This window comes from Pan paniscus, chromosome 17, assembly GCF_029289425.2.
Source record: "Pan paniscus chromosome 17, NHGRI_mPanPan1-v2.0_pri, whole genome shotgun sequence".
NCBI lineage: Eukaryota > Metazoa > Chordata > Mammalia > Primates > Hominidae > Pan > Pan paniscus.
Window position 1 is genome coordinate 97748539 of NC_073266.2, and position 15022 is coordinate 97763560.

The 15022-nt window shown below is 42.3% G+C and overlaps 1 protein-coding gene across 1 annotated transcript in view; it reads left to right on the forward strand.

Annotated features, from left to right (window-relative positions):
- The first annotated feature begins 775 nt into the window (after nt 1-775).
- Nucleotides 776-15022, forward strand: part of ADNP2 (ADNP homeobox 2) — a 31622-nt gene continuing 17375 nt past the window's right edge. Inside the window, exons 1-2 of the mRNA XM_034943429.3 lie at nt 776-987; nt 9046-9166. Coding sequence (XP_034799320.1) covers nt 9059-9166 — 108 coding nt within the window. The 5' untranslated portion in view covers nt 776-987; nt 9046-9058. The remainder of the gene's footprint in view (nt 988-9045; nt 9167-15022) is intronic.

Below are 15022 nucleotides of genomic sequence, written 5' to 3' on the forward strand. Positions count from 1 at the left end.
CGTCCGCCAGAGGCCTGGGGACTCCACGGAACGAAGACCTAGAGCCATTTTGAAAGCCCTACGCCATGTTTCCACTAATTTTGTGGAATAAATTATTATTGCTACACAATTGATAAACACCTGTGCAAAAATGAACTTTTAGGTTAAGAGTTTATACAAATGTATGCAATTAACCCTCTCCCCACACAACTTGTAGTAGATCTAAAAATCAGAATTCTCAAGAAAAGGTGTGATCACTTTCCCACAGGAATGATGAAGTCAGGAGACCCCAGCTAGTCGGTTCACCAGGATATGCCAATCATGGCACACTTGTCCCAGTTCTGGGAGCCAAAGTTTTGTCTTCCAATGGCAAGGCAGCATTATCACAGTTGGGCTCCCATTGGCTCTGAGATGTGGGCGGGGTCACCACTCCTGGAGCTGCCACTAGCTCCACCCCATTCCATGCAAATGAAGTCAAAGCTGTGGTGAGTCCACGTGATTAGTCACATGGTTGATGACACACTCTCCCCACCCCTTTAGTGACGTCATTGCCCACTCAAACTCTCACGAGAGTTTGCACAGATGTGGAAAGGAGCTGGCAGGGCAGTTCCCTGGGACAGAAGGGAGTCAGGGGGTCCAACAGGGGCCCCCCACTACCACCCCAGAGCCTCCAGTCCAGCTTTAGCCAGGGGCCCCGGGGGGCCTGTGGGAAGTGCCAGGGGCCCCCAAGCACACTCTGCTCTCATTGGCTGGCTGCGCCTACATGCAAATGAGGGCCAACGTCACTTCCTGAGGCCAATCGAGCGCCATTTTCTCTTTCTGGCTGCGCGGGAGGAGGGGACCAGTCGCGCTGGGGGTGGGCGCGCGCTGAGGCGGGGGTCCCGCCGCGCGGGGCGGAGGCGCGGGCGGGCGCAGGCGGCCCCACGGGACGCGGCTGCGCTCGGCGGAAGACGCGGCAGCCCTGCGAGAGGCAGCAGCGGAGACGCGGTGCTCTTCGGGCGCCAAGCGGTAGGTACGGCCCGGCCTGGCGCGGGCCCGCGCGGCGACGCCCCCTGCCCCGGTCCTGGCCCCCGCCCCAGTCTGGCCCCCTCCGAGCCCCGCCCCCGCCGGTACCCAGCCCACACCCACGCCCGCCGCCTGCCCTCGCGCCGCCCGTGGCCGCCTCGGGAATCCCGGGACGTTCTCAGGGCGCGGGTTCGCGGCCCGAACGGCGCCCGTCGACCCCCGACGCGCCCGCGGCCCGCCCCGCCCGCCGCCGGTCACGTGGGAGCGGGGGCCGCCCCGGGAGGGCGGAGAAGGGGATGGGGACCTGAGGGGAGAGTAGGAATAGGGGAAAGACGAGGACGGGGACCGAGGGAGAGAGGGGGGCTGGTGAAGGGAGCGAGGAGTAGAGGGAGAGGGAACGGGGATGGAGAAGAAGAGAGGGGGCAAGGAGCTGTGGCGACCCCTGTAAGGACTCCAGAAACGCCCCGCCCGCTGGCCCGCCCGCCGCATCCCCGAGACCGGGTTCTCCTGGAAGCTTCTCTCTGGAGGAGCCTTGAGTGACGGCAGATGTAGGGCAGGAGCTGACGGTGACACCTAAATCTGCCCAGGTTTTTTTTTTTTCCCTAGAAAGGTTTGAGGAACAGCTGATGACGGGGCCCTGTTTCTTCATCGTTGAGCTTTTGATGCGAATATCAATAATTGATATGCAGATGTTGACTTTAACATTACTTTTCATCTGCCGTTGCTGGTTGCCTTGAAATAGATTCCGTTTACAAAATTTCAACTACAGTTGACTTTGGAATGTTAATTTTAACTGCCCTTTTAAATACTGTACAGATGCAGAATGAGAAATAATTAGATATTTTAAGTAGTTTATTTGAACAGAAGACTTGCCTGAGTGCTTAAAACTTACTCTATTTGCACGGGTCATCACTGCCTCTTGGGATCTTGAGGAATATACTGGCTGTGGAGGAGTGGGGTAGGGGAGGAGAAACTGGTAAGCAGGTAACTGACAATGCAGATTGGCAAGTGGGGCAGCAATTTGTAGAGTACTGTGGGCATCTGCCACGCAGAGCCTTTATCAAAAGAGGGGGTTTGGAGTCTGGGTACCATTTTTGGGGGTGAGGAGCATTAGTAGGAGAGAGGACCACATGTAAAAAGAGTTGTGTAAAGTACATGTTCAGCTGTATTTGGAAGTCGGTAATGTATGTGTAACTTATTTAAAGATGTTCTTGGAGAGTTGGCCATGTATGAGTGTGTATTAATATTTCGGTTAAATTTCGGTTGGAGTTAGGACTTCACTGCGAAGACAGCATTGAGCCCGTCGTCCTTAAACATGAAGTGACAGATGTGTGTTAAGAAAGGAAGTACAAGAGTGAAGATGAGACAAGAGGTTGTCCTACCGGCCCTCTAGTTGAGGGGAGGAACAGTGAGGGTTAGGACATGTCTGAAAGGAGTTGATCACTGTTTATGGGGGAAGATGACAGCTATGCTGAGATTTTTAGCTGAAGAGATTCTGGGATTTGGGAGACACGTTTTTAATTTGAACCCAAGTTTGCAATATGCTGTTGGTTAATTTATGATTGCCCTCATAAGTTCACCAATAGCATATTGCAAACTTGGTTTCTGCCCTGCCCTTCATCCTCTGGCTATCCTAGACCTGTTAGGGCAATGTGTTACATAGGTGGAAACAGGTATCTCCCAGTGATTTGAACCCAGATCTGCTGAATATATGATCCAAGTATTCTGTGTTTTTAAAGTTGCTTTTTAAAAAGTCCTGTATTCCAATAGTTGGGACATTTCATTTAGTTTTTTGGAGTTAATTAATAGCAAACTCAGTGCTTATGTGCTGTTTTGCATGTATTAACTCATTTATCCTCGTAACTACTCTGTGAATTAGGTCATACTCGCCCTGTTTTACAGAAGAGCCAGCTGAGGCCTGGAGAGAGTAAGTGATTTCCTGAAGATTACACAGCTCATAAATGGTGGAGCTGATGTAAACCCGGGCACACAACTCCAGAATCCTTTTTGGTGACCATCGTTTTGTGCGATTTCACAGGAACTAAAAAAAAGTTCTGTGGCTTAAAAAGTATTGTTTATTACTGTATTACCTGAATGACTTTTTTTTTTTTTTGAGACGGAGTTTTGCCCTGTCGCCCAGGCTGGAGTGCAGTGGTGTGATCTCGGCTCACTGCAACCTCTGCCTCCCGGGTTCAAGCGATTCTCCTGCCTCAGCGTCCCGAGTAGGACCCAGCCAATTTTTTTGTAATTTTTAGTAGAGACAGGGTTTCACCATATTGGTCAGGCTGGTCTCCAACTCCTGACCTCAGGTGATCTGCCCGCCTTAGCCTTCCAAAGTGCTGGGATTACAAGTGTGAGCCGTTGCACCCGGCCAACATTTTCTTTTAGAATGTATTTTTTTTCTATAATAGAATATCCTTACGAGATCATTATACTAAAAAATCCCCAGAGAAGTCCTTTATGTACCCTTTTGGGAAATAATATTTTCTTGTGCATATCAGTGGAATTTTATGGTAGTTCCATGCCTACCGCAAACATTAGGAATTGAGATTTATTTTGAATTGAAATTGATAGGTTGGTGCATGATGTGGAAACAGTTGGCCGCCCCGGTTAGCCTGCTGTTTTCTAATGGTGAAAATACAGATTTTACTGAGCTCTAAGAATCTATGGAGAACAGTATCTATAAATATGAAAACATTGAACTATTTCATAGTTAATTCATCCACTGGGCATTTTATATGGAATATTTTATCTTAGGATTGATAAATTATGCTATAAGAATGGATCTAAGAATGAATAAATTGTGGTAGCTTAGAATGGATAAATTATGGGTAAAAGTCAGCTTCCCATCCCCAAAGTGGTTGGCAACAGTTATGAAACCTGTAATTTACTTGCATTTTATTTTTTATCCTTTGTTGGTTTCCCTAAAGCAGTTAGGAAACTGCTAAAAAAAAAAAAAAAAAAGGCGGGGGGGGGGGGGGGAACTTTTCCCCCTCCTTTTTTTAAATGAAAAGGTATTTGTGTGCTTGTGTTTTGTTTTGTTTAGAAGGGCCACAATAACGATGAAGGAATGGAAGCACTTTCATTTGAGAATAAAAAGTTCCTATTTTTCAAATTCAAGGGAAAAAAATAAAAAAGTGACAACTCCTTGGCCCTAGTCCCAAGCCTTGAACAAGTAACCACAGACCCCTGCCCAATCTCTGAGAGCCTCATTTTAGTAACCCCTTTCTGAGGTTCATGTATGTACAACCATGCTTACGTGAATCAGCCAATCCCCAATCACTCTGCTTTTAAAAGTCCACCAGTCTTTGTATCCCAGGCTTCTCAAAACTCTGTGATAAGATCAGCTCTGGCTGTGTGAGTTGAGATTTTCTTGGAAGCAGTAAATTTAGCTTCCCTGTTTCAGATACATATGGATGATGGTCCCTACTTTAGACAATACTGTTTGTCAGCCAGCTTTTGGAGAAGAACCCCAGAGGATAGAGAGGATAGTGGAACTTTAAGGAGGAAATGAAATCAAGTCTGATAGAGTCCGTGGAAAGCAGCTAACAAAATTTTCGTTGAGTTTTGCTCTGACCAAAGAAGCTGGACTAGGCCAGAAAGTGACCTTGAGCTTAGTGTTTAGAAATGCATAATGAGGTTATGGCAGCTCTTGTGTGGGAGTGTAAGCTTTTGAAGGCTAGAACCCAAATCAGTGCATTTTATTAAAGAAAATTTTTAAACTTAAAATTTTATAAAGAAAAATTTTAAATTTTTATCCTCCCAGTTCTACAATGCTAATGATCCTTAAATCTCTCCTTTTGCTGAGACCAGGATACATTTTTCACATAGATAACTTTGAAAAGAAATTTATCCGCTTCAAAACAGCTTCTCAAAAACTTGGTGTTTGCTTGTTACCCACCAAAAATTTCTCCCTATTATATGTTAACCCTTTCTGCCTCCCACTCCTCTCCCAGTTTGATTCCAGTCCACCTTTTTGGTTTTACTTTTGCCAAATAAATTCAGACTTTTCCTCCTTTACCTCAATAATTTTTTGATGCTAATTTATTCACCTTGTATGTCTTGGGCACCAGCTTTCCATAGCCATGTCCTCTTTAGAACCTCCTAGCACTTTCTGCATATCTTACGGTTCTTATCCTGTTTTATTTTATATCTTTTGTTCATTTAATGAACATTTGCTACATACTGTGCTCTGTGATGGGACCCTCTCAAGCAAATATAACATGATTTCTGCCCTGGAGTAGTTCAGCCCAATAGGAGAAATGGATATATAAGTAGATAATTGCAACATGGTGAGTCGAGTGCAGTGGAGTGGTATGTGGTTATGGTACTAAGTCCTAGGAGGGATCACTAAGCCTGTCCTTGGGTGGTGGATACAAGAGAGGAATGTAGAAGTAGAATTGCTTACTCAGAAATTGTCCTTAAAAATCATGAGAGAGCTGGGCATGGTGGTTCATGCCTGTAATCCCCGTACTTTGAGAGGCTGACGGGGAGGATTGCTTGAGCTCAGGAGTTCAAGACCAGCCTGGGTAACATAGGGAGACCCTGTCTCTACCAAAAAATAAAAAAAAGTTAGCCAGGTGTGGTGGCATACATCGGTAGTCCAAGCTACTCATGAGGTTGAGGCAGGAGGATTGCTTGAGGCTGGGAGGTTGAGGCTGCAGTGAGCTGTAATCAAGCCACTATACTCCAGCCTGGGTGAAAGAGCAAGACCCTGTCTCAAAAAAAAAAAAAAAAAGAAAAAATCTTGAGAGGTATTGCCAAATTACCCTGTAAAAGCATAAAAATTAAAATTTTTCTACTTTTACTACCACCAGATGTTAGTAATCTTAATAGTTACTGTTTTGATAATAAAAATTTGACATTTTAAATGGCATTTCTTTATTATTAATGAAGTTGAATAACCAAATATTTGCCACTTGAGTTTGACTGATACATATTTTAGCTTTTATAGCCTACACATTTAAATTTTGGAATAGTTGGCAGATTTTTAGCAAAGTTACAATTATAGTACCAATAACTTTTTTCCCTGAATCACTTGAGAATAAGTTGCCAAAAAAGTTGCCACATTACCCTAAATACTACAAACAAGAACATTCTCCTACATATCCATAACAAAACCATCAAAATCAGGAAATCACTACATTCGAGCGGGTTATAGTCTATATAACTATATAGATTATCACTGTATACCAAACCACCCCAAAGTTACTGGAGTAAGACATTTTATTTAAGAAGCGCATCAGTTCTCTGGGTCAGTTCTATTCAGACAGGGAAGGGAGATGGTTTGTTTCTGGTCCACAGTGTCTGGGGCCTCATCTGGGAAGACTCAAAGGCAGGGGGTGACTTGACAGCTAGGGCTGGAATCCTCAAGAGGCATCTTCGCTCCCATGCTGGTAGTTGATGTGGAACACCTCTACCTGGTGTCTCTGTGGGCTAGTTGGCACTTTCTACACATGTGGTATCTAGATTCTGGACATGATCATCCTGAGAGAGGTATGTGGCATTTTTATGATCTAGTCTTGGAATTCTCATGGCATTATTTCCTCCATACTTGATTGGTCAAGGCAGCCACAAAGTTCTGCCCAAAGGTCAGGAGGGGGCATAGATGCTGCCACTTTTGGGAGGAGTGTTAGGGCCGTATTGTAAGAGCATGTGGGTTGGAAGGTATTGTGTGTTTGGAAAATTCACTTTGCCACAGGTTGTATCTGTTACTTGATATATGCCCACATTGTCTCGTATCTGGCCTATGGGAGCCCTTTCAAGCTGGTTACTTTTGTGTTCTGTTGACATGCCTCATTGAGCAACTGCTTTATATTCCGGCACAGGATGTTCTAGGCTCATCTTGTCTTTACCATACTCCAGCCATTTTTCCTAGGGTTCTTTTTAAAGGAAAGCGGTATTTAGGAATTCAGGTTTGAGCCCTAGTTGTGCCCACTGCTACTGGGGTGTATAACTGCATCCAGGCACTCTCAGTGGGCAGAGCTATGAATGTATGTGTGTATGTGGACACACACTCTCAAACTATCTCTATTCTTCTATCTGTGTGTCGAAAACAATGAGTTCACTTCAGTAACCCCTAGTCTGGTCAAGTACTACAGGGTTTATTTTAATTTTATGCCTTTTTAGATATTGTTTTAAACAGCTTGAGATATAATTTATGTACCATACAATTCACCAATTTGAAGTGTACAGTGAATGGCTGTGGGCTCATTCACATTGCGTATACATCACCACAGTTGAGTTCAGAACGAAGAAGCCCTGCTTCCATCACTTCCCAGTTCTCCCAGCCCTGGCAGCCACTGTTGTGCTTTTTTTTTCTGGGGACGGAGTTTTGCTCTTACTGGTCAGGGTGGAGTGCAGTGGCGCGACCTCGGCTCACTGCAACCTCTGTCTCCCAGGGTCAAGCGATTCTCCTGCCTCAGCCTCCCGAGTAGCCGAGATTACAGGCGCCCAGCTAATTTTTTGTATTTTTAGTAGAGACGGGGCTTCACCATGTTGGCCAGGCTGGTCTTGAACTCCTGACTTCAGGTGATCCACCCACCTTGGCCTCCCAAAGTGCTGGGATTACAGGTGTGAGCCACTGCACTCGGCCCACTGTTGTGCTTTCTATGGATTTGCCTGTTCTGGACACTTCACATAAATAGAGTCATACAATATGTGGTCCTTGTGTCTGGCTTCTTTTACTTAGCATATTTCCAAAGTTTGTCCATATTGTAGCATGTATGTATTTCATTTTTTTTATGGCCAAATAATCTATTGTATGGATATGTCATATTTTATTTATCCAGTCATCAGTTTATTTATCAAATGCCCCAATGCAGGGGCATTTGGTTTGTTTACACATTTTGGTGACTGAATAGTGTTGTCATGAACATCCTTATATAAGTTTTTGGGTGGATGTATGCTTTTCTCTTGAGTGGAATTGCTGGTTCATATGTTACCTATATTTTTAATCTTTTGTGGGACAGCCAGACTGTTTTCAGGCACACATGAAGACTGGCTGCACTGGTTTACATTACTATTAGGAATGTATGAGAGTTCCAATTTCTCCACGTCCTTGCCAACACGTTTCCTTTTTTTATCCTTTATAGATATCCTGGTGGGCACAGTATCTCTTTGTGGTTTTGATTTGCATTTCTCCAAATGGCTAATGATGTTGAGCATTTTTTTTTTGTTTTGTTTTAAGACAGGATCTCACTCTGTTGCTCAGGCTGGAATATAGTGGCGTGATCAGACTCACTGCAGCCTTGACCTCCTGGGCTCGGGTGATCCCCTCACCTCAGCCTCCTGGATAGCTGGGACTACAGGTGCGCACCAGGATGCCCGGCTAATTTTTGTATTTTTTGTAGAGGCAGGGTTTCACCATGTTGCCCTGGCTGGTCTTCAACTCCTGAGCTCAAACAGTCTGCCTGATCTGTGTACCTCAGCCTCCTGAGCTGCTGGAATTACAGGCGTGAGCCACTGTTCCCTGCCTGAGCATCTTTTCATGTACCTTAGTGGACATTTTTCTTTGGAGAAGTGTCTGTGATCCTTTGCCCATTTGTAAACTGGGTTATCTGTGTTTTAATTATTGAGATACGAGAGTTATCTGTATTCTGCATATAAGTTCCTTATTAGAAAGGAATAATGGTTTGCAAATATTTTCTCCCGTTTTGTGGGTTTTTTGCTTTTTTGATGGTGTCCTTTGAAGCATAAAAATTTTTAATTTTGGTAAAGTCCATACCTATTTTTTCTTTCATTACTGGTGCTTTTTGGTGTCCTATCTAGGAATTCCTTGCCGAATCTAAGGTCATCAATGTTTATGCTTACGTTTTCTTATGAGAGTTTTATAGTTTTAGGTCTTACATATAGGTGTGTGATCCGCTTTTGAGTTAATTTTTGTATATGGTGTAAGGAAGAGGTCAACCTCATTCATTTGCATATGAATGTTCACTCATTCTACAACAATTTGTTGAAAATTATACTCTATTCCTAGTGTTTTACCAACCCTGTCAAAAAATGTATTTTTGTGTATTATATACATGTACTTATTACAGTTTTGTTTTCTTTCCTTTTAAGGAAAATTTCAAAAATGTTTCAAATTCCTGTGGAAAATCTTGACAACATCAGAAAGGTGCGAAAAAAGGTGAAAGGTATTCTTGTGGATATTGGGCTTGACAGCTGCAAGGAGTTACTGAAGGTAAGAGGACATAAGTAGCCAACTGGAATCTGGAGGTGAGATTTGAACTCGGGTTTTTGAAGAGTGGGTAAGATTCCTCAAAATGGAAATTGCTGTTATACTTCAGATGGCTGTGTGAAAGCCTCATTAGTACTTATTTATGTCTTTATGACATAAAGTGAGCTATTTAAGCTGTTCAGGTTTTTAAGCTACTTTAAGGAGGGGATTTTTCTAGTCATTAGTTATTAAAAAATTGTTTTTGATGTTTGAGGGAAATGTGATTTGTTATTTTAGCAAAAGAAAACTAACTTAATTTCCCAGTATTGTTAGAGCAATCAACAAATGGGCATGCATAAATGAAATGATAGGGTTTTTTTTTAATCCTGATTTGTGTAGTTGTATATGTGATCTCAGAAAAGTTTTCCTAAAATTTTGTCTGTCCTTATAACATTGAGAATACATAGTTGGCATATTTAGTTTTAAACAATGTTAAATAAAAGTTGTTGTATATCCTGGCCGGGCATGGTGGCTCATGCCTGTAATCTCAGCACTTTGGGAGGCTGAGGTGGATGGATCACTTTAGGTCAGGAGTTCGAGACCAGCCTGGCCAACAACATGGTGAAACCCTGTCTCTACTGAAAATACAAAAATTAGCTGGGTGTGGTGGCGGGCGCCTGTAGTTGCAGCTACTCAGGAGGCTGAGACACAAGAATTGCTTGAACCTGGGTGGCAGAAGTTGCAGTGAGCCGAGATAGCACCACTGCACTCCAGCCTGGGTGACAGAGTGAGTGAGACTCTGTCTCAAAAAAAAAAAAGTTCTTATATATCCTTGTAGTCATTGGTAATGACATTTTTGTCTCGTCTAATCATTTATAGCCTTGCTTTCCCCTTCATTAATAAATGTAGTCTAGGATCAGGTATGTATTTGGTTGTCATGTCTCTTTAGTCTCCTTTTGAGGTCAATTCAATCTTTTAAGGTGGAATTCTGTTAGGAAATTTGTTTTATTTTTAAGTAACATGTCAGTAACAACGAAAGTTTTTCATCCTGGAGTCCTTTGTTTTTGACTTGACTGGAACTGAACATTGCTCATGAACTTTTGCTTCCTTAGCCTGAGAATGTGTTTACTCTTCTGAATTTCTTCACGACTGTTTACTTTTTTTTCCCAAGACTTTACTGATGCAGAGATATGGTACTTCACAAGGGAAAATTAAGAGATTTGAATGGCTTAAACTGTTAATTAGATTAACTGTTGAATTAGTAAAACTATTTTGGGGAGAAAATTTTATTTGTAATTGGGCCTATAATGAAATTTTTGAAAATTCAAGTAATACAGAAGTTTTTTATAGAAAAATTAGAAAACAGACACAGAAACAAGACAGTAAGACTCACGCGTAAACCATTACCCTGAAATATCCAGAATTAATGTTGTTATATATCTATAGATTTTTAAAAACGGGATATATTCACATTTTTTTTCTTAAAAGGATATAATCAAATTGTATAAGATACTGTACCAGCTGTTGTTTCTTTTTCACTGAACCGCATAGTAAGAACCTTTTTCCATGTGAAGTGCATTTATTCTTAATCCACCACAGCAATTAGAGTTCTTTGTTTTCAAGCAGCAGAAACCAATCTGACCAATTTACACAAAAGGAGATTTATTGGAAGCCTCTTGGGGGGCTTAGGCAGGAGAATGGCATGTACCCAGGAGGTGGAGCTTGCAGTGAGCTGAGATGGCGCCACTGCATTCCAGCCTGGGTGACAGAGTGACAGACTCCGTCTCAAAAAAAAAAAAAAAAAAAAATCCAAGCTGACTGGAGAACCAACCCTGTAGAGAGAAAGAACCAAGGGAACTACCTGTCCATCGTCCTCACTGCTGCCTTGCTCTGTATTTCAGATTTCAGAGTGGTATGTCGCTCTGCCTTCTTGTAAGATTTACACAGCACATGTGACTTCAATCTTAGCAAGAGTTAACACCTCCAATAGGAGGCTGTTCTTGTCAGTAGACTGGCTGAGAAAAGTAAGCCCTAGGAAAGGTAGACTCTTCCACGAATCTAATATTTTCTAAACTATATCTAAACCCTGCTACACGTAGAAACTCTTTAGGAGTTGTTTTTTATAAAAATTAACATCTGATCAGAAATTAACATTGGATCTGGGATGGGCGAGGGACCCTTGTCAAGTTGCCTGCCAAACATACCTTGGTGCTGCCAGTGCAGGACAGGAATGGTTGCCACCTTGCTGCACACTGAGATGCCACAGCAAGTGTATTCAACCACCTCCCCCCCAACCCCCAATCTGTGCCAGTCCCCAACTTGGGACTACAGTGGAATGTGGACCTCTTGACAACTTGGTACGGTCCCAGGTGGAAGATGTGAGTGAGAGAGTGGTTATAGGGTTGGGGACTGGGAGGAAGGCTGAGGCCAAGTGGGCTTTGGGGTGAGGGCAAGGCAGAGAGCAGTATCAGACCTGGCCCTGGAAAGGGTAAAGGAGGCAGACCATGTGTGAGCTGAGGCTCCAAGCCCTTGGCATATGCTCCATGTCCCATCAGAGTTCACTTTTATAATATAAAACACAAATTCAAAGATAGATTGTTAAGAATTCACGATGGTTACCACTGAGCATTAAATCCCTTGAGCACAGGCTTTGTGCAGCTGTGCTAGTTGCATGCCCATGGAGCTGGCCCTGACTGGTATATTCTCTTTTTTTTTTTTTTTGAGACAGGGTCTCGCTCTTTTACCCAGGCTGGAGTGCAGTGGTACAATCATGGCTCCCTGCAGCCTTGATTTCTTGGGCTCAGATGATCCTCCTAACTCAGCTTTCTGAGTAGCTGGCACTATAGGTGCATACCACCACACCTGGGTAATTTTTTTTTGTATTTTTTATTGAGTCGAGGTTTCACCATGTTGCTCAGGCTGGTCTTGAACTCCTGGGCTCAAGTGATCCACTTACCTTGGCCTCCCAGAGTGCTGGGATTATATGTGTCAGCCACTACACCTGGCCCATGACTGGTATTTTCTTTTATTCGTTTATTTTTTTTTTGAGATGGAGTCACTCTGTCGCCAGGCTGGAGTGCAGTGCTGCGATCTCTGACTCACTGCAACCTCCGACTCCCTGGTTCAAGTGATTCTCCTGCCTCCGCCTCATGAGTAGCTGGGATTACAGGCACGTACCACCAAGTCCAACTAATTTTTGTATTTTTAGTAGAGATGGGGCCAGGATGGTCTCGATCTGTTGGTGGACACTTGGATTGATTTCACCTTTTGGCTCTTGTGAATAATGCTGCAATGAACATTGGTGCACAAGTATTTGTTTGAGTCACTGTTTTCAGTTATTTTGGGTGTATATACCTAGGAGTGGAATTTTTGGGTCATATAGTTATTCTGTTTACTTTTTCAAAGAACTGCCAAACTTTTCACAGTGAAAGTGCACCATTTTACATTCCTACCAGAAGTGTACAAGAATTAAATCTGTTCACATCATTACCAACACTTACTTTTTTCTCCTTCCTCCCTTCCCTTCCTTTCTCCCTCTCTGCTTCCTTCCCTCTGTCCCTCTTCCTTTTCCTTTCTCCCTCCCTCACTTGCCATCCTAATAGTGTAAAGTGGAATCTCATGGTGGTTTTGATTTGCATTTCCGTAGACAAATGAGTTTCAGCATCTTTTCATGTGCTTATAAGCCATTTGTATATCTTCTTTGGAAAAATGCCTGTTGGCAGGTTCTTTGCCTGTTTTTTAATTGGGTTGTTTGTCTTTATGTTGTTGAAATACAGTAATTTCCTTATTCTGGGTATTAAACCGTTATCAAATACGTGATTTGCGTATATTTTCTCCTCTCTACAGGTTGTCTTTACTTTCTTGATAACATCTTGTTGCACAAAAGTTGTTAATTTTGATGAAGTCCAATTTATCTATTTTTTCTATTGTTGGTGTTTTTTATTTCATATCTTAAGAATCCATTGCCAAGTCCAAGGTCATGAAAATTTTCTCCTATGTTTTTCCTAAGAGTTTTATGGTTGTAGTTCTCATGTTAAGTCGCCGATCTATTTTGAGTTAATTCTTATATATTGTATAAGTAGGAGTCCGGTTTCATTCTCTTACATGTAGATAGAAATTCAGTCGTTTCAGCACCGTTTCTTCTAGAGACTGTTTGTTCCCTATTGAATGGACTTGGCACCCTTATTGAAAATCAGTTGGTCCTGGATATATGGGTTTATTTCTGTACTCTCAGTTCTATTCCATTGATCTATATATCTATCCTTATAACAATCCTATACTGGTTTTTTTTTTGAGACTGAGTCTTGCTCTGTCACCCAGGTTGGAGTGCAGTGACATGATCTTGGCTCACTGCAACCTCTGCCTCCTGGGTTCAAGAAGTGATTCTCTTGCCTCAGCCTCTCGAGTAGCTGAGATTACAGGTGCCTACCACCATGTCTGGCTGATTTTTGTATTTTTAGTAGAGACGGGGTTTTGTGATGTTGGCCAGGCTGATCTTGAACTCCCAACCTCAAGTGATCCACCCACCTCAGCCTCCCGAAGTGCTGGGATTACAGATGTGAGCCACTGTGCCCGGCACCTGTACTGTTTTGATTTAAACAAATGGTAAGTTTTATAGTAAGTTTTGAAATTGGGAAGTGTGAGTCTTCCAACTGTATTCTTTATTTCAGTATTGTTCTGGCTTTTTGGGGCCCCTTGTAATTTCATATGAACATGAGGATAGACTTTTCCATTTCTGCAAAGAAGACTGTTAGAACTTTGATGAGGATTGTGTTTGACATTACTTTGGGGATTATTGACATCTTAACAACATTGTCTTCCTATTTGTGAACATACTCTGTTTCTTTAGGCCTTTAATTTCTTTCGACAGAGCTTTGTAGTTTCATTGTGTAAGGCTTTCACTTCTTTGGTTAAATTCATACAATAAACTCATAGGTATTTTGTTATAAGTGGAATTGTGTTCATAATTTCCTGTTCAGATTTTTCAGTGCAGATGTATAGAAACAACTGATTTTTGTGTATTGATCTTGAATCATGCAACTTTACTGAATTTGTCATTAGCTCTGGTAGTTTCTTGTAGATTCTTTGGGATTTTCTATATGTAGAATCGTGCATTCTGCAAATAAGGCTTTACTTCTATTTTTCAGTTACGATGCCTTTTATTTTTTGCCTCATTGTTCTGTTTAGAACGTCCAGTATAATATTTTGTGGCAGCAATGAAAGTGGGGGTCCTTGTCTTGTTCCTGATATTAGGAGGAGAGTTTTTGGTCTTTTACCATTGAATATGATGTTAATGGGTTTCTCAGAAATGCCCTTTATCTTGTTGAGGAGAGTCCCTTCAATTCCTACTTTTCTGAGTGATTTTTTTTTTTTTAATCATGAAAACGTGTTGGATTTTATCAGATCCCTTCTTTGTGCCAATTGTGATAACCATGTGATTTTTTCCCCTGTGCTTCATTCTACTAATGTGGTGAATTACATTGATATATTTTCTTATGTTGAAGTCCCCTTGCATTCTTGGGATGGAATGCACTCACTTGGTCGTGGTGTATAATTGTTTTAATACACTGTTGAATTTGGTTTGCTAGTATGTTGTTAAGGATTTTTCATCTGTGTTCATAAGGAATATTGGTTTTTAATTTTCTTGTAATGTTTTTATTTGGCCCTCGTATCAGGGAAATGCTGGCTTCAAGAATGAGTTAGAAGTTGTTCCCTCCTCTTTTTTGTTTTTGTTTTTGTTTTTGTTTTTTTTTTTTTTTTTTTTTTTTTTTTTTGAGACGGAGTCTCGCTCTGTCGCCCAGGCTGGAGTGCAGTGGCGCGATCTCGGCTCACTGCAAGCTCCGCCTCCCGGGTTCACGCCATTCTCCTGCCTCAGCCTCC